Source organism: Octodon degus, unplaced genomic scaffold, assembly GCF_000260255.1.
Source record: "Octodon degus isolate 3935 unplaced genomic scaffold, OctDeg1.0 scaffold00127, whole genome shotgun sequence".
NCBI lineage: Eukaryota > Metazoa > Chordata > Mammalia > Rodentia > Octodontidae > Octodon > Octodon degus.
The window spans coordinates 1543174-1563010 of record NW_004524703.1 but is presented as its reverse complement, the minus strand read 5'-3'; the positions used below and the strand labels follow the sequence as shown (position 1 = coordinate 1563010).

The 19837-nt window shown below is 42.0% G+C and overlaps 1 protein-coding gene across 1 annotated transcript in view; it reads right to left on the bottom strand.

The window, feature by feature from the left end:
• Gnpat (glyceronephosphate O-acyltransferase) overlaps positions 1 to 19837 on the bottom strand; it is a 31477-nt gene that overhangs the window by 520 nt on the left and 11120 nt on the right. The window contains exons 3-15 of the mRNA XM_004640824.3: positions 16946 to 17122; positions 14593 to 14722; positions 11356 to 11483; positions 10923 to 10998; positions 10522 to 10673; positions 10272 to 10402; positions 8423 to 8646; positions 6079 to 6321; positions 4579 to 4658; positions 3728 to 3868; positions 2544 to 2640; positions 2369 to 2462; positions 1788 to 1849 (exon numbers count right to left, since the gene is read on the bottom strand). Coding sequence (XP_004640881.1) covers positions 1788 to 1849; positions 2369 to 2462; positions 2544 to 2640; positions 3728 to 3868; positions 4579 to 4658; positions 6079 to 6321; positions 8423 to 8646; positions 10272 to 10402; positions 10522 to 10673; positions 10923 to 10998; positions 11356 to 11483; positions 14593 to 14722; positions 16946 to 17122 — 1735 coding nt within the window. The remainder of the gene's footprint in view (positions 1 to 1787; positions 1850 to 2368; positions 2463 to 2543; positions 2641 to 3727; positions 3869 to 4578; positions 4659 to 6078; positions 6322 to 8422; positions 8647 to 10271; positions 10403 to 10521; positions 10674 to 10922; positions 10999 to 11355; positions 11484 to 14592; positions 14723 to 16945; positions 17123 to 19837) is intronic.

The following is a 19837-nucleotide window of genomic DNA, read 5'->3' as shown; positions in this document are numbered from 1 at the left end:
TGATTCTGACCCCAAAGTCCAGTGTGTTCTAGGATATTCATGCTCACCTCTGCTTCCTGCCATGTGTACCTAATTCTTTTTTTTTAAAAAATGTATTTAGTATAATGGTCTACAGGGTCTCACTACACAGATGGGACTCGTAGTGATCCTCCTGTTTTCAGCCTCCCAAGTGCTAGGATTATGGGCACATGCCACCATGCCCAGTCTCAACTACTGTCTCAGCATGCCCCAGGGGTGGGGCGGGCATGGCTTGTGGTGTCAGGGATCCAACCCCAGTCCCTGTGCTCTGCCTAAGGTGCTTTAGTCCACTGAGCTATCTGGCCAGACCTTTGTACACCTAATTCTGTCACCCCTGTGATGACGCTTAGCTGTGTGCCCTCACTACCCTTTTAGATTACATATTCAGATTTCAGGCAGATACAAATAGAGAGCTGGGATTTTGATCTACACATTTTATTTCCAAGGTCTCTTACTTCATCCCTGTCCACTTCCATGATGCCACTGCCTTCCTAGCCTTCCTCTTTGACCATTTTCCTTAGTCCACAGGCCTGGCTTTCCCAACCCTATAAACACCCACCCAAAGCTCTTCCATGTAGAATTAAGTTTAGATGCAAATATCCTGAATTAAGTTCAGAGGCAAAAATACTAATTACAAGAATCTACTTAGTAGTATAGTGCTTATTAAATTTACTCAACAGACAATCATTTTTTTAAAAATATGAACATCTTCCCCTTCTAAAATGATCCAATCATTCCTACTACAAGTGTTCTTGACCTCCTCCAACCATTCATCTCTTTGTTCATGTCAAGGCTCTTCAATGGCTAGCCAAATAGCTCTGCAGATTAAAGCACCTGCAAACAGGCACAGGGGCCGGGGTTTCGATCCCTAGGCCTGCCGTGCCAGCCCCGCCCCCAGAGTGCAATGAGATGGCAATTGAGATTGAGCATGGTGGTGTGTGCTTGTAATCCCAGCTCTTGGGAGGCTTTAAACAGGTGGATCACTATGAGTCCAATCTAGTAGTGAGACCCTAAACACCCTGTAGACCCTTCCCTAAAATAAAAAATAATAATAATAAAAAGGCTCTTTACTCCTGTGTACACAAAGCAAATGGCTTGCGTTGGCTGGGCTGAATGACTTCTTATATGCTTTCAGGGTCTAGAAAAGAGTGAAGGTCAAACTATTCACCCAAGGATGTACTATAAGCCCTAATTCTGAGTTCAGAAAGGCTGTGTGATATGACTCTGACCCCAATTCCTGACCTGGAAGAGAAAACACCCAAGAATGAAGACAAGAGGGCATGAATCAGGAGCAAAAGGAGATTCCCTGGCATCTGGTGCTGTGCTGGCCACGCCCCTGGTGCACTGAGCCAACCACCAAGACCGGACATGGTGGTGCACACCTGTAATCCCAGCACTGGAGAGGCTGAAAACAGGGAGTCCAAGCTGCACAGTGAGACCCTGTACCAAATATGTTCTTTTTTTAAAAAAAAAAAAAAAAAAAAAAGGAGCAAAATGAGAGGCATTCTCATGAGGACTAGAAGGTGGGGTCTGGTTCCCATCAGGGACAGCAGGAGTGAACCTGTTTTTTTACCACACTGCCATTTAGGGGGTTCCTGCTTAATTTTCCTTGTAGTTTCTATCTAGTTCCTTCTAGAAATTCTAGACTATATTAATAGTCTTGTTTATACCAAAGTTCAATTATTTGTTTTGCTAAAGGCTTTCGTGCTTGAGTTTGCTTTCCCTAATAAACATAGGTGAAAACACATGTTTTATTAAGCCACACTTACCAAGCATTTCTTCTAATTTTCTCAACGCAGGCTCATTCACACTGTATATGTTGTCATTATTTCTGGAGGAAAGAACAACAAGCTTTGTTAATGCATAAACCAGAGCAAAAAGACAGCTTTTCAATATGTTTTCTTGTTCCTGACTGAGCTCCTTGCACAGACTTTTTTCCAGCCAATCTGCAGTGGGTGAAAGGTCTTGCATTCCTAGGAGCACACAGGCCTGAGACTGCAACAGTCTATACAGTAAGCTTCACCATGGTTACTTTTACTCTCTTGAAGAACATCTGTCCATTCAGTCATCCATACAACATGCCTCAAAAATCTTGATTCATTTATCCATTTCAGTATTAGATAAAAACCAAGTCACTGGCCTATGGCACTTTCTTCTTTGCTTTGGTTTCATTTTCACTCATAACTGCAAGGAGTCCAGGATGATGACACTAACACACCAGGGGACCGACATACAAAGCACAGCAAAGCCTGTCCCAAGGGTCTGTCCCCACATTCCCCTGGATTTTGTGCATCCATGTCACTTGCTGTCCCTGCCCAGGTGGCACCTGTGGGTCCTACACAGCACTTACACCCTCTTCTTCTCCACCACACCAAGTCTCACGCAGGCAGCCAAGGCATTTTTCTGCACATCTGAAGACAATACATCATAACACTGAGAGGTTCCTGAGGTGGGGAGGAAGAATTAAAAGGATCAGTTTTGGTGCTCAACTGAAAGAAATCACCACCCACAGAGGCATGACTGACCTTGATCAAGAAGCTGATTTGTGAATTTTCTAACCGCAGCCAAGTAGTGCTTCTCAGTGAAGTGGTCTTCTTCATGCAAGAGGTATTTGCAAATTATCTGATTTTAAAAAGGAGGATGAAAGAACAGAGAGAAAAGGAAGGCAGCCAAATATAAGAGAACAGCAAGTAATAACTTTACCCTGCCCTCTGAAAAAAGAACATATCACAACAAAGCAGAATGCAGACCCTGCAGGCTTGAAAAGAGAAAGTTGCAGAACTTTAAAAATATTTTTTATGAGCCTCTATTACTTTTTAAATTGGAAAAAAGTTTTAAATAATTTATAACATTTATTAAAGTTTAATTGCTCATCTTTGTTGGTACAAGCTAATCACTAGTTGTATACTAGTAATACTAGCTCATGTTACTTAAGAAGAGAGGAGCTAGATGTATGTAACTTGGTCTTTTTTTCTAAATATACTTAATTAAGTACTCAGCCCTAAAATACCAGGCAATCTCCACCTCAAAAAGGCAATTTTACATAGAGCTAAAATTTGTCAACGCCTGCTCAGTGACGGACTTTGTGCAAGGAGGAGTCACCTCATGGGCCAGAAGTACCACTGTGCCAGGTGGCTGGTCCAGCGTCCACAGCCAGTGTGCATACACACAAAAGTGAGAAACATGGAGCTCTCTTCACACAAATGCACAGGGCCCCCTCAGTTCCCTGTCAATTTCCCACTCTCCTGGCATTTAGTCCTGCTGGGCATATGCACCATAACCTTTCTCTATCTACTCCTGAGCTCTTGCAAGCTAATTTGTACTTTTTCAACATTCGAACTTAGTAACATAAGTAACTGACTTTATGTACCAATCAAAAGTGTTGTTTTTCCTGAATGCCTACTCTGTATCAAACACTTTACTACAATCTAAGAACTAGAGACCTAAGTATAACTACAGAGGTACAAGTAACTGTGGTTACATGAATAGTCCCAGGTCTCACTAGCTGTTAACCTCTTGGGTCTGTGAGGATCAAACCTCTTCCTGATTACACTTCAGAGGTGAAATTATTCACAATAGTCATCAATCTGTAGTACCACCATTCACCTGGGGTAGATGCTTCCCCTTCAGAGCAGAAATAAGCACAGGGTAGGAAGTTTTATCTTTGATATAGAGGGCACAAGGATAATAACTTGCCAAATGTTCATACCTGATAACATTCCACAAAAGGTTTAAAGAGTCCTACTAGAAATTCTAACACAGTATTTCCTTTCTCTGTAACAAGGATGTCCTTCGCAGTCACCTGTATGGTCTCACTCTTACAAAGCAGGTAACAGCCTTCTTCAAAGTCCTGGAAAGGAGAGGGGAAGCCACGACACACACACAAATTTGAGTTCACAGGCACATGCTGATCTCAATAGTGCAGCCTCCAAGTGAGAACACGTGCTAATCTCACCATCTCCCCATAACTAGAGGCTGCTGAGCCAAGCGAGAGAATCACCTGTTGTAACACTGTAACATTCAAAATGTTGCTCCTTAAACACATAAAACATTTATGAAACTACAACCCGTGGGATGGACTTTCACTCTGTGTTGACATGCACCTTAAATTTAAATAGCAAGTGAACCCAACAGCTCTAAAGATACACAGGATTGTGCTTATGCTCTAGAACCTTTGGGAAGCTGTCCCCCTACTCCATGGGATAAAATAGAACCTGCTTTCCCTAACACAGCACACACAATCCTGCACCACTTTCTGTCTACTGTGCCACCGCCTATCCCAACAGTCTAGCACCCCTGTCAGGAGCCTGCACAGCCTCAGCAGTGCACACTGTAAGCAGGACCAGCATTCACTGCTCTTCAGGGAAAGGCACCTGCCTGCCTGTTAATAAGATAGTACTGATTTTTATGAAAACAGGTATAGTTTCTTCAAACTAGATCTGCTGAACTGTGAGTGTCCAAGTTTCTCACTGCCTGGGATGCCTGTGTGCCCTGCTTGCCACTTCCAGAACACTCTGTGTTGACATGCGTGGCACACTCCCCTCCGTGGTCAGGACTCACCCTTAGTGTGTTTCCCGGAAGGAAGATGAACTCATCTGAAAAGACGCTGCATAGGAAGCGAAAGCAGCTGTAGACATCCTCTGAAAAGCAATTCATTACATAACATTACTATACAGTTTTTTAAACTTTCAAGGAGTACCAGAAAGTTCATGAAACCCAAACTGTAGTCTTCAAAACCTTTTGCCTTTTTAAATGGTACTGGGGATTGAATCCAGTGCTTCTGCACTAAGCTACATCCCCAGCACCCCCTCCTTTTTTCTCCTTTGAGACAGAGTCTCACTAATTCACCCAGGCTGGGACTGAATTTGTGATTCTTTGCCTTAGCCTCCCAATGTAGACAGGACTACTAAAATCAATTCAAACCAAGTGTGGTGATGCATGCCTATAATCTTAGCACTTGAGAGGCAGAGGCAGGAGAACTGCTGTAAGTTTGAGGCCAGCCAAGGCTACATAGTGGATTCGAGGCCAGCCTGAACTATGTATTGAAACCCTCTGTCAAAAAAAAAAATCAATTCAAATATGGCCTACAGAAAAAACTGCAACCTAGCACTGTTTAAACACTGAATTTACATGATAGGCAGCCCTCTAGCCAGTCAGGCAGCCTGGTAACCAGTAATACATCAGTCCTTAGAAGCCAGGAATTTTCCTTCCCCCTGCATCAAGGCTCCCAGAAGCAACTGATTTCTTGGTTTCCCTCTATATTCTTATTTCCTATGGGTTTGACTGTATTTTTAGTGCTCTTCCTTGGAGTCACCTGTGGAGCTTTGAAAAACAAAACCCAAAACAGAACACGAAGGTGTAGCCCCCAATCTAGGCTAACTGAAGGAGAACTCTGAGGTGGGCCCACTCTGGGACTAGAATGCAGGCTTGGGAAGGACTCCTGGCCTTGACTACAGGCCCCTGCTGGCAAGAACTGTGCTTTACGCATTCCCACTGTTCCATGGCACCAGACTGCTACCACATGGCTAGGAAGTACTTGTGTTCTGCTGGGGTGCCGGTCTCCAGCTGCCTCTGTGGAGGAGGTGCTGTTATCACTGAAAGTGTCTGACCAGGAAATGGGCAACTGTGCACTATATATGTCAAGGCCTTTGCTGAGATTATACAACTTTCTGTACCCTTCTTTGTAAAAGGAAAGGTTTAGGTTGGAGAATTTCTAGATACTTCCAATTCTAAAACTGTTCTTTAAAATTTGAGATGGGGTCTTGCTACATTGCCTAGGCTGGCTTTCAACTGTTGAGCTCTAGATTCTCCCGCCTTAGCCTTCAAACAGGTTGGACTACAGGCATGTGCACAGTGCTCTCCAATTCTAATACGCTAAGTAGATGGCCATATATTTAGGCAACAAACCTAACTTCTTCTGAGTGTAAAAGTTTCATTCTTTGCTGGCATGTGGGCTGCACAGATGTGGCCGCACACTATGGGGCTGCAAGCACTGCTCCCTTCATGCAAATGAAAGGTCAGGCTTCTTCTGAAATTCAAGGTCATGTTCCTGAAAGTTACCTTTTTTGAACCCAGGTGTCATCTGCAAGGCTACAGCTACTAAGGAAGGACGGACAAAGATGTTGAGCAACTGGTTCCTATAAGCTGAGCACATAAGGAGAGTGACGTGCTGGAAAATAAGTCCATTGACCACTTCTGAGTCTCCAGAGTCCACTTTCAGAATCACCTGGTCTTTGACAAGGCTGGCAAGGTTGGAATGCAGAAGAATGCTGGACTGGATAACTTCTTCAGCGGGTTCATTATCTGCACACAAAGACAGTGCATTTCACTGAGATGGGTGTCTACAGAGTACTGATCTCTGCCAACCAAGTCATGATACTATACATGAAGGACAGTTTATGTGTGTTTTCTTTTTGTTTTTGGCAATACCAGGATTCATGCATATTAGGTAAGTGTTCTACCAGTAAGTTACACAGCCAGCCCTATGAAGGACAACTTATTTTTACTTAAATTTATTTGTATTTAGTACAGAGCATAGAGAAATGACAAGATCCATTTTCAGACATTAAAGATGATTAAGGCAGCAGGTCTACAGGTGTGCCTAAAGCTTATCACCTGATGCTACGTAGGCCTAGACATCACCAAGCAGACAGAGTCATAAAAACAAAAGGAAGAGGCAGTGATATTTAACAAATGTGTTCAGCAAGGGAAGACACTCGTTGCTCACACCGGCAAGTTCTGCTGATTCTCACTGGAAGGAGTCAGAAGGATGCCTGGTCTCCTGGGTGTGTTCAACATCCACTTTTGGCTACTCTGTCTTGCCTCAGCTTGTACTAGCCCGTGACATGGTACATAAAATGATATCAACAGCTCCAGATGTGAGAATGCTTAGGAATGTGGAATAATTTAAGTAGTGATGAACAAAGGAACTAACTACATGTAGCACATATACATTAGGAATTATACTCAATTACTCACTTAGTTACTGTCACTAGGACGCCAACCAACTCTGCAGCAGTGATGAACCTTTCAGGGATGCCATGCCCAAAGTGCAACCCAAAACCACTTACTTTAAGCTGGAACACTTTAGACTTAGTTTAGAAAAACAACTCATACATTAACATCATTTAACACACATGCCACAGGTTCACCACCACTGCTCTACAGAAACTGGAGTTGTATAGTGGTTGAACAGATACTCTTAGCTATGGCTAGTTACATATGTACTTATCCATCTTGAAAAAGCAAAACCCTTTACAAAGTCAGGTATCTATGAGAGTTAGAGACAGTTTTATACAATGTTCCCATCTATGTCATCCCTTGCTCCTGAGATTTCTCCCTTTACCTATTCCTCTTTCACCATATCCAGAAACTTGCTACAATGTATCATAACATGACCTTCACCTCCTATTAGATCACCACACGGCTGGCAAGAGCAGTTACTTTCTTCTTGGTGACACTCAGTGGCCTGGCCCTTCTGTTAGCAATTCCTCCTATTTAACCCTTTGCGCTGCTAGGTTAGCCAACTACGATGGGGCCAGCATCCTCCTTTCCCATCTATGTACAGTGCCTCCTATCTTGGCCTCTGCCTGTCATCTTTCTTTACAACGGTCCTTCTTTAGAGATGGTGGTGGGTTGTAAAGGCCATGCTATTTTACCTCTCTGTTTAAAATCCATCACCACTTTCATGAACTACAGGTTTCAGTCCAGATGCAAGGGCAGTGCCATCTAGCTGATGCCTACCTCCTTCGGTTCTATCCTTGGACCCCCCATACCACCTGCAAGTCACAGGTTATCTGGTGCTACCCCATCACCTCCTACTTGCTAATACCTACATGGGGCAAAATCCACTCCCCCATCTTCCTAAAGAGCTTTGTTTCCACTGAGATGGGGTCAAAGTCACTTCTGCAATCTTTCTGTGCACAGGCTCTTAGCCCATAGTATTCTCAGGAAACACCCAGACAGTTTCTTATCTCTATTTCACTGACTCCATCACTAATCTACTTATGACCCACCCATCCCACCCTTTATGAACATCTGGATTAGAATCCATGTTGTGTACCTCTGCATCCTGATAATACCTAGCTCAGAAAAGGATTCATGTGTCATTCCTCGGTCTGCTAGGTGCCTAAGAGATGGGAGTCCCTCCTGAGGTATTTAATTTAAGTAGTGATAAACAAAGGAACAATTTTTTGTTCATAATTACTTGATAAACAAATGAGAAATGACTTGGGAACAATTTTTCTCAGGTCACCAACATAAAGGGTTCTATGCCTACTGGTAGTAAAAGCAGATGAACGTCCCTCTTCTGTGACACTTGGCTAACGTCTAACTTAGGTTTTGCACAATGTTCCCATATTTAGATGTAAATAGACGGCCTCTATGTTGCCCATCCCCTACGTACCTGGCCACCGCAGGAACCCACCAAATGCCTGAGTCAAGGACTTCAGCCACAGAGTCTTCTCCACCAGGGTGTCAAAGTTCATGCATGGGCGGTTCTGAAGCAGAACAGCTACTGCCAGGACCCACGGGCTCAGGACCAGGTTTTCAATTTGCAGAAGCTGCATTTTGTAGGCAACTTCGGTGACAAAGGCATGCATTTCCTCCGATGGCTTCTGTGGCATGTATCTGAAAGGAAGAGCACAGAAGCACATGTGACTCTCCTGACACATGCTAGGCAGGAGACAGGCCCTAGAAGGCTCTTCCTGTCTCTGTCAATCAGAAGCTCTCAGGAAATGTGAACCAGTTTCCTTGTCACTACTGTGCGATCTGTCCACATTACTCCAGGAAATGCTCTGAAGGTATGGTAAGAAATACTACTAATTCCTACCTCCAAATAAGGACGGCTGTTGCTTTATAAATAGATCATATCATTTCTTTGAAACACATGCCTCCCCCAAGAGAATGAATGAGTACCCAGAATTCTACTGTGGAACATGGAGTGATTCCACAGTGGAGAGGCTGCCTGGCTGCCTACCAAGCGGTTCCCTTCAGAGAGGCTCCAGGTCACCTGCCAAAGACTAGCCCATGCATCTGAGAGCATCCCACAAATGGAGCATCAGCTTGAAGGCACATAGGGCTTACAAGAGCTGAGAAAAGCAAGGAGACACAAAGGACCAAAGCAGCCACCTAAGAAGGTAGTTGATGAGAAAACTGCTGATGTGAGTGTCCCACTCTAGAGTGGGTGGCCAAGGCAAGCCGAGAGTTAGAGACAGCTCCTTGCAGTGGAAAGCCAACACCTGCCTCTGAGAAGCAGGAAGGCAGCCACCAGTGAGGTGCGCTGCTGTCAGAAAGCCAGAGCTACATGTGAATCAAGGTAATACTGTGACATGAGAGCCCTGGCTGTGCCAATTTTCTCCCTTTCTTCGCCAGTATGTCTTCCTACAACAAGAAAACTCAAAACACATCGTGTATTAGTATCCTGCATCCTGAGCAGACCTAATGCATTTTCTCATGAGGAGGGACTCACTCCTAGTTGTTACCATTATGTACCATTTTCTATGATCAAAAACAATACTCAGAGCTGAGTGTGGCAGCACACACCTGTAATCATCCTAGCACTCGAGAGGCTGAGGCAGGAGGACCATTGCAAATTCAAGGCCAGCCTGGCTACACAGTGAGTTCAAGACCAGCCTAAACTAGATAACAAAAAAAAGAAAAGAAAAAGAAAAAGAAAAAGAAAGAAAGAAAGAAAGAAAGAAAGAAAGAAAGCAAACAAACAAAATAGTACTCAGGACACTCGGTGCCTATAGCAGTGCTCAACCAACCCTACATGTTACTTGTCAATAACAGTGTTATTTCTTCCCACTGTTAAGTTAGCTTCCCCAAGAAGGATGGTCACTGTCTGACTTTGCTTACTGATACATATATCCTACAACTAATCAATTTCTCTCTCTCTCTCTCTTTTTTTTTTTTTTTTGCAAAAAATAGTTCGTTTCTCTTTCTCCTCCCTTCTCTTTTTTTTTCCCCCCTCGAGGCAAGGGTCACACTATGTAGCCAGGATAGCCTCTAACTCTTGTTCCTCCTGCCTCAGCATCCTGAGTGCTGGGATTACAGGTATGCACCACCATACCTGGCTCACACAGTTCCTTCCCTGGAGCTTTCTATTGTTGCAAATGAAATGCCATAGCTTCCCTGACAATATGCTGTGTGAAAGAAAAGAAGGCTCAGCCTGAGATCTAACAACTCAACAGCCACAGTTTACACTTCCAGGTCTTGATCCATTTCTGTGTTGAGTACTATAGGACGTGTACCTTGGAACCAAGTGATATGGACTCCGACTCATCCTCCCAGCTGCTAGGGATCGAAGTGATACAGGGTCTCCAAAATACACGTGAATGCTTCCAAAGTTTTCAGAGAGAATCCTTCTGGCTTTCAACAATCCCTAGCCATATCACAACATCAGAAAAGAATACAAAAAAAGTACATTTGTAAGTTAGTTGAAGTTTAAGTGAGGATATTCTCTATATGCAAAGAAAATCAAGTCTGGCTATTCTCACATACAGTTGTGGATTCCTTTGGCTTAGGAACTCCTAGAAGCTCATAGGCATAAAGAGTTTCTTCCAATACTTTATCATAACTGATGCTAATTGGGACAAGGTAAGTATCAAAAACTTCTCTTTTAAAAAATGGTTCCATCACAATATTCAGGAGACCTGTAAACACAGAGAAAAATGTTTTATCATGAACATCAAAGAGCAAAGCACACAAGGGTGCAAGAAGAGAAAGACAGCAAAAGTAGGTCTCATACCCTAAGGCCCTAAAGTTAACCTTAAAGTTACACTTAGAGAATGTCTTATAAAAAGAAACAAAGAAAAGTATTAAGTTCTATTCAGTAGCTAGAATGACACCATACCCTAAGTCCTTGAGTTTCTATTTTTCTTTCTAACTTGAAAGTAACCTACCAAGTTTAGGAGTTAATGTCTTGGCAGAGCGGCTCCTTGTCCCTTCGAGGAAAAATTCAACAGGAGCATAACCATTCTTTAAAGAGAGAAAAAAAACAAAACACAAAACATTGCCTCCACTCAGAAGGGCACATGCTTTCTTTCCCAGTGCCAGAGCTGCAGCCTACAGCCTGGTGCATGCTAGGCAAGTGCTCCACAACTGGGCTGCAGCCCCAGGAATGCCTCCTTTGATCCCTTTTCTCAGCCACCCTTCCGGCCCTCTGAAAAGAAGCAGCTCACAGTGAGACTTTCAGAATCACACAGATTGACCAGGCTGCTAAGGATTGGAATGTTCCATGGGGGCGGGAATCAAAGCACTCTATTCAGAAGTTCAGAATTTAAATAGGCAAATATTGTCAGAAAGCAAACAGGGCTTCAAAGATTTGGTAACTACCCGCAACATAGTCTTCACATATTCAGAGAACACGGCCCAGTAGAGTTTATCACCCCCAAAGGTGCGACGCATGAAAAAGGCGCCTGACATCCTCAGCAGCTCCCCAACAATCTTCATCCCCAGGAAGTCTAAAACAAAATAAAGCTTAATGTTTATTTGTTGCCACTGAAATGTTCCATAAGGATTGATTCTCAGACACTATTAAGAAAATTTCTGGGGCCGGGGAGAGGGCTCAGTAGGATAAGCGCTTGACTGGCAAATGCAAGGATCTGAGTTCAATCCCCGGTTCCACCAAAAAAAAAAAAGAAAATTTCATGCATGTGAGACACTGTCTACATTTTCAATAGTTACACTTTCTGAGATCAAATCCATGACAAGAGACTTACAATAGAATTATGCAAAAGAAGGGACACATAGGGACAATGTCTGTGGTCTGTGGCTGAACTTGATGTCAGATGTACGTCCTCACGCTCTCACCTCTCTCCCAGCAGAAGTATCAAGTACGTTAGTGAAGTAGACTAAATATGCAAAGAAAGGCAGATTCAACTACTAGTTTTAAAACAATTTTTCTTACTGGGTGTGGTGTCCCATGCCTATAATCCTAGTACTTGGGGGCTGAGGTAGGAGGATGACTGTGAGCTCAAAGTCAGCCTGAAGAACACAGCAAGACCCTCTCTCAAAAAAACAACCAATCAATTAACAAAAACTCCAGCTTTCCTAGTGACTCTCGAAGGTAGGTAATAAACAATTTACTTTAGCAAGCCTACTTTTAGGAATCAATCCTACAGATGTTTAAAAAAACTCATAAAACTATACTATAACAGTATAATAGAAAATTTTTAAAGCTATACAGGTACATTGCTGAATTTAAATTTTATCAAAGGTAATATGGACATGGAAGTTGGATTCTTATCTTACACCTCAAGTAAATATTAACCCAATGGCTCAAAGACCTAAATATAAAACCTAAAACTATAAAACTCTTAGCAAAAGAAAAAAATGGACTATATTGATGGCACTTGATTATAATCCAAGCTTTGTGGGAAGCTAAGGTAGGAAGATCACAAGTTCAAGTACCACTTGGGCAACTTGATAACCCTGTCTCATAATAATAAAAAAAAAAAAAAAAAAAAAGGGAAGGCGTGGGGATGTAGCTCAAGGGTGGACCATCCCTTGATTCACTCTCCAGTATTGCAAAAGGGGTAGAGGGGCATAATAGAGTGAAAGGTAACCCATGCGATGGGATGCAATAACTGCAAATCATTTATCTGGTATGGGTAAATATCCACAAAATATGAAGAAATCTACAACATAACAAAAATACTACACAATATAATTAAAAAATGGAGATGGATTTGAAAAGACACATCTGAAAAAGACACATGAATAGCCAAAAAGCATCAAAATAATGCTCAATCCCACTAATCATTAAGGAAATACAAATCAAAAGTATAGTGATATAACATGCCACATACACTAGAAAGGCTTTTTCTTTTTTTTTTTTTTTTTGTGGTACTGGGGATTGAACCCAGGACTTTACGCTTGCCAGGCAAGCACTTATTCTACTGAGCTATCTCCCCAGCCCTAGAATGGCTTTTTTAAAAAAATGTATTTATTTTATTTATTTGTGTGTGTGTGTGTGTGGCCAGCTCAGCCTGCCTGGGGGTGGGGCTGGCTGGCATGTGGTGCTGGGGGATTGAACCGTGGTCCATGTGCTTTGCTAAGCTTGTTCTAAGTAGGTGCTTTAGACCACTGAGCCATCTCCCCAGCCCTAGAATGGCTTTTTTAAAAAGAGTAAAATGTAAGTGTTAGCAAGGAAGTAAAGAAATTAAAGCACCAGTGAACTGTTGGTGGGAATGTAAATCTGTGGCTTCTGTGCGAAAAGTATAATGGTTCTTCCAAAAAAGCAAAATAAAGTTACTGTGAGATCCAACAATTTTGCTTTTTGTATATACCTAAAAATATTGAGGGGGTAAGGCATTAACAGCTATGTGCACTTGTGTGTTCACAGCAGTGTTAACTGCAATAGCCAAATCCCAGACAAAATCCTAGTATCCAACGGATGATTGGACAAACATTAGTGGTGCACCCATGCAATGGGCTATTCACTTATTCGGAAAAGGAAGGAATGCTGACACACACACACACTACATGGACAAACCTTAAAGTCATTCTACTCAACAAAATACATCAGTCACAAAAGGACAAATATTGGTGATTCCATAGAAACTTATATAAAGTATGTTATAAAGTCAAATTCACAGGAACAGAATAGCGGCTGCCTGGGGTCAGAGGAAGAATGGAGTGGGAAGATACTATTTAACAAGCAGAGTTTCAGTTTTGTAAGATGAGCAGAGTTTTGGGGCTAGAAAGTGATGGCTGTAAAACAATGCACTATATATACACTTAACGACAGTTAAGATGGTAATATTTAAGCCAGGTAAAATTTGAGCTGTGGTGCAGACAGGTGATCTCAGTACTATAGGAGGCTGAGGCAGGAGTGTAAGCCTAAGCCCCACCTGGGTAACTTAGTGACTTAGAAAGACCCTGTGTCAAAAAATAAATAGGGGGCCAGGGAGATGGCTCAGTAGAATAAGTGCTTCCCTGGCAAGCACAAGAGCCTGAGTTCAATCCCTGGTTCTGCCAAAAATAAATAAATAAATAAATAAATAAATAAATAAATAACCAGGCATGGTGTGCACAATCTCAGTACTCAGAAGGCTGAGGCACGAGGATCACTGCAAGTTTGCAACCAGCCTGGGCTATAAAGGGAGCTCAAGGCCAGCCTAAGCTGCATGGCAAGAACTTGCCTCAAAAAGACAATAAATAAATAAATGGCTGGCTGGAGATACAGCTCAGTGAGAAGAACTCGGGCTCAATACCCACAATGCCTAGCACTGGGACAGGGCAGGGGTGATAAATTATAGTTCTATGTATTTCACCATAATAAAAATGTATTTCAAAAATAGAGCTTACCTAGAGTGATAGCTATGTTCCCGCCTAAAGCAAAACGCAGGAAATCTGTAAGGGTAGCAGTCTCATTTTTCAAACCTATGTGCCATATGCCCATCTCCATCCACCTACACACAGAGTGAAGCACTGAAGTACCCCACCCAGACCATTGTGGAAGAGAAGGGGATGTTTTCAACATCATCTTCAACCACCCCAGCAGAGTCTGAGCCACAGCAGTGAGGATTTCAATATGTACACTCAGAAAAGTAGAAGAGCAGTACGTACCCATCCCTGCTGCTATGACAGGCACAGGCAGGTCATAGCTGTACAGAAGGAAGGACAGCATCAGGAAATCAATGTAGCTGCGATGGCTGGGCAGCAGGATGACAGGGTACTCCTGGATAGCATGCTGCAGCTTCAAACAGATGTTTCAGTTGTCATGTTATTACAATTATCTTTCTAATCAGAAGATAGAAAAATGGGTCTGTGTTCTGAAGGAACATTCACCATATGTTCTGCCTTCCCTACCACATGCACACATTTAGTTTGTTCTGACAAGGTGTAAGCATTATTTCAAGGTTGTTAAACAATTTTACTCAGTTCGAGGACATTAAATGTGAATTTTTATGTATCAGAAAAATAGTGACAATGATCACTAATACATATTAGTTGAATACTCTTGCCATTTCACATACTGGTCATCTTAAGTGTATTAATACCACAAGTTTATAAAAACACATTAGCCTTAGTTTCCTTGTTTATCAAATGATTATGTTCTCAGCTGAGGATGACATCTAGATCAGTCCAACTTAGCCAATTATTAACCACTGCTGAGCCTGAATCCTTGTAATAGGAGAGAACAGAGGAGATTCAACAAAAACAGGGAGGATAAATTATTAGACAAATGAGGAGGGCTGATACATGCTGAAACCCCTGGTGGGGAGGATGGATGTCACGGAGTTGGGGGAGATGTACTAGAGGTTCCAGATATATTCTTCAGGCCATCACATATAGTTACATATCTAAATACAACTAGTCAAGACAGCTAATCTGTGATCCATTAAGACACAGATGGCCAATACTCCGTGGTCTCACACACTATACTGAATATTCTTTGACAGATCCAGGGAGTGAGTTGGTAATATCAAAGAGACAGAAAAAAGGAACCCTTCTCCATGGTTCATGGGAGTACAGACTGGTACAAACACTACGGAAATCAGTATGGAGATTCCTCAAAAAGCTAGGATTGGAGATCCAATTTGACTCAGCTATTCCCCTCCTCTTCCAAAAGAACTGAAAACATCATACCACAGCAACGTATGTGTACCCATGTTTATAGCAGTACAATTTGTTATAGCTAGGTCCTGGAAATAACCCAGATGCCCATCAACTAAGGGATGGATTAAAAAAGATGTGGTATTTTTACACAATGGAGTATTACTCAGCTATCAAAAAAACCCTCAAAGTTTTTACAGATAAATGGATGCAACTAGAGACCATATGCATAAGTGAACTAAATTAGGCCCCTATTTGCAAACATCATACTGTCTCACTAGTGTAAGAACCTGAAAGAGTGAACAAAATACAAAGGATAAAATAGATATTGTGAAAGGGAAAGGATCTGGTCAAAGGTAAGGAACAATTGGAATGAGAAAAAAGACAAAAGAAAGAAGGAAGGGAAAAAGATATATTATGTATCTATACAGGATAGCTTGTATACTTATACTACTGATTTCTGCTGGTCTATTGAAAGGAGCAGTTAATGCTCAAATTTTTTTCTTCTAATTTCTTATAACTTTATGCCAATTTTGTGTGCTTATATATGGTAATCTAAACAATTAATTTGAAGACAACATTATGCAATATAACATTGTTGAATTCCCACTACTTTGTTTAGTTAAATTCTGTATCATTCCTAGCTTTTTTAAACTACTTTTTATTCTCTTAAAAAAAAGTCACAGGGGGCCGGGGAGATGGCTCAGTGGAATAAGTGCTTCCCTAGCAAGCATAAGGGTCTGAGTTCAATCCCCGGTTCCGCAAAAAAAAAAAAAAAAGAAAAAAAAAAAGTCACAGGAGAAAAAACAAATACTTGATAGGAAACTAGATGACTGAATAAAAACAAAATCTTCATTAAACACTGAGGAGCAGGGCATGGTGGTATGCATCTGTAATACCAATAACACTGAGCTGGAAGGCTGGATCATGAGTTTCAAGAGATCTGGCTCAGACTGAGCAACTTAGTGACTTAGCAAGAGCCAGTCTCAATATAAAATATAAAAAACAGGACTGCAATGTAGCTCGGGCCAAAGATCCTGATTCAATCACCAGAACCATTAAAGAAAGGGGGGAGGTGCAAGGGGGGAGAGGAGAAGGAAAAGAAGAAAAGACATGAGGAAGAAGGCAAATAAATGAGCTTTCCTAGGAGAAATCATGGACTAAAACATAGAAATGAATACTGCTCACCCAAGCCTAACACTGAGACAAGATTGTTGAACTTTGACTCAAGGGCTACCTGGGAAAAGATTGGCCTGCTAGTCAAAAAATCATCAGGAAACACAAAAAGATTGAGGCCTAACATTTACTGTCAAATGAGACAGATGTCCTGAATTCTCTCTAGAGGAGCTGAATCAATACTCACTTTCTGAATGCCTTCTTCATTCACACACACTTTTGAGAAAATTTGTTTAAATATTTTGCTCAGGCTGAAGGCAAAAAACCGAATGGCTCCCACACGAAGTTTGTGACTCATTTCATCCAAGATTTCAGAAGCTTCCTCTCGGAGGACATCAACAGGTTGAGAGGACTCCTTGGAAAGCTGAAAGGAAAGGGAAGTAGAGATAAATCTGAAGAACAGAGACCAGAACTTTTTATTCAGACCTGATAGTTTCAAATGGACTACAGAACTCAAAGATGCTGTTTCTTGATTTAAAATGGCAAAATTTATTTTCCAACACAAGAGATCAATGATCCTATGCAGGCAAGTTTAAAGGCAAGAAATTGAAAAAGAATCACCTTTTCATTTTATTAATTTTTTATGTATTTGGTACAGGGTCTACAGAGTCTTACTACATAGATCAGACTCAGTGATTCTCCTGTTTTCAGCCTCCCAAACACTGGGATTATAGGTGCGTGCCAACACACCCAGTCTCAATTACTGTCTCGGTGCACCCTGGAGGTGGGGCTGGCAAGGTATGTCAGGGATAAAACCCTAGTTGCTGCACTCTGCCTAAGCAGGTGCTTTAGTCCGCTGAGCTATCTGGCCGACCCTCACCTTTTCATTTTAGAGTTAAGAAAACATCTCCTCTTTCCAGTTGGTCTGTTAAGAACTTTACATCCAAACTCTAAAATTGGTTGCTGCCCATGCTCTAGTACCCTAAACTTGCAGTGCCTGCCTGTGGACTGCCGCTACTTCTGATCTACCTGTCTGATGCTATTACAGGGTAATCCTTGCATCAAGAACGATGGTTACGCGAAGTAACCAACTCTGCACATTTTATCAGATGTACACAGGTTAGTAGCAGAGAAGTTCCCAAATCCAAAGGGTAGTCACTGATTGCAGATCTCACAATGCAACTTTTTTGGGGGATGGTGTTGACACAGGGTCATGCTATATGGTTCAGGCTGGCTTTGAACTCACTATGTTGTCCTAGAACCAGTGGTGATGCTCCTGCCTCAGCCTCCCAAGTACTGGGGTTATAGGGTGCGGTGCCACCAACCTGGCTGGAATTTTGCTTATTCACACCTTTCGAAGTGAGAATAAGCATGTGCTATGTGCTAGGACTATCAAGAATCTGGGGAGGAACAAGTCCTAGCTTTTATCTTCAGAGAAGCCTGACTTGACCTTTTTCAATATCCTTTAAAGAAGATGCAGGAAAGCAGTGGTATCTCTGTGAAAAATGGTACAGAATCTGTGCTTTCCTAAGAATGCTCTGCGTTAGGATGAACACAAAGCTCAGAGGGCAGGATGCAGGTGCCCAGCTATGTACAATGAAGAAAGAGGTGATCTTTTCCCTTTGAGGTAAAATTCATGCAATGTAAAATTATTTAAAGTGAATGGTATTAGGCATGGCGATGCACGCCTATAATCCCAGTATTTGACAGCCTGGGCTAGGAAGACTGCCTGAGAGTTCAAGGCCAGCTGGTGTTACAAAATAAAATAAAAAATTTTAAAGAACAGGGTGGCTGGAGAGATAGCTCAGTGGTCTAACACCTGCCTGGCAAGTGCAAGGACCTGGGTTCAATCCCCGGTACCACATGCTGTGCCGGCCCAAAACATGGTGGCACATGCCTGTAATCCCAGCACTGGGGAAGCTGAGACACAAAGATCACTATGAGTCCAAGCTGCATAGTGAGACTCTTTACCAAATAAATAAACAAATAAATATAAATAAATAAAATGAACAGGGCTGGAGAGCTCAGCAGCATAACACCTGCCTAGCAAGTGCAAAGTCCTGAGTTCAATCCCTGTACCAAAAATATCAAAAAAACTCCAAACCAAACCAAAACAAAAAAAAACAAGGCTGGGAATATAGCTCAGTGACATAGTGCTTGCCTACAAAGTGTGAGGTCGTGAGTTTGATTCCAAGTAAAAAAAAAAAAAAAGTCCTACACTATTTAGTACATTCTCAAAAGTTGTGCAACCACTTCTCCTGTCTAGCTCCTTATCTTATCTTTCAAGGTTCAAACTGGAAAGCTTGGGCTAAACTGCTTCCTCTTATCTGTGTTCCTTCACTTGAAGGTTGAAACAGTGGTAGTGCCAGGAAAAGACTTCCTGGTATGGTCAGAAGAGAACCCACAATCAACCTACATGTTCTGAAGAGTGAATAAACGAGGGGTTAGGAAGACAAGACCAGAATAACTACAAGTCTGAACGACAAAAAAGCCATCAGTGAAAGGCTTTCCTAAGGAGGAAGTCTTGGACCTGTTTTTGTTTTTACTATCCTCGCACTTTTTATAAACTATGCTAAAATATACCTAGAATAGTATGCTAAATTCACCATTTTAACCATTTTTTCATGTACAGTTCAGTAGCACTAAAGCAGTGTCCATTTATAGAATCTGAGGAAGAAGTGAAAGTATTAATTATTTTTCTAAAAGGTTACTGTAACACAGTGTGCATGGGCTGAGGGTATAGCTCAATAGTAGAGTGCCAGCCCTGCATGCGAGGACCTGGGCTCTATTCCCAGCACCACACAACACTAGTATGCTCTTTGGCATAGTACTCATACATCTCATGTCTAACTGGGTCTCTTGGTTATATCATTTCCTGTTGTGTTTGATGTAATCTCATTTTGCCTTTTTCATCATGGGCGTAGGAGCAATAGGCTGCACCACATCTGTACCATACAGCCCAGGAGGGCAGGATGCTATACATCCATGCTGAATTAAGTGCATCCTATACTGTTCCTGTGTAGTGGTGAAATTGCCTAATAGTTCATTTCTCAGAACACAGACCCAGTTCTTAAGCAATGCATGACTGCAGTCAACTCTTTAAAGATTTTTTTCTTTTTTTGCAGCACCAGGGGTTGAA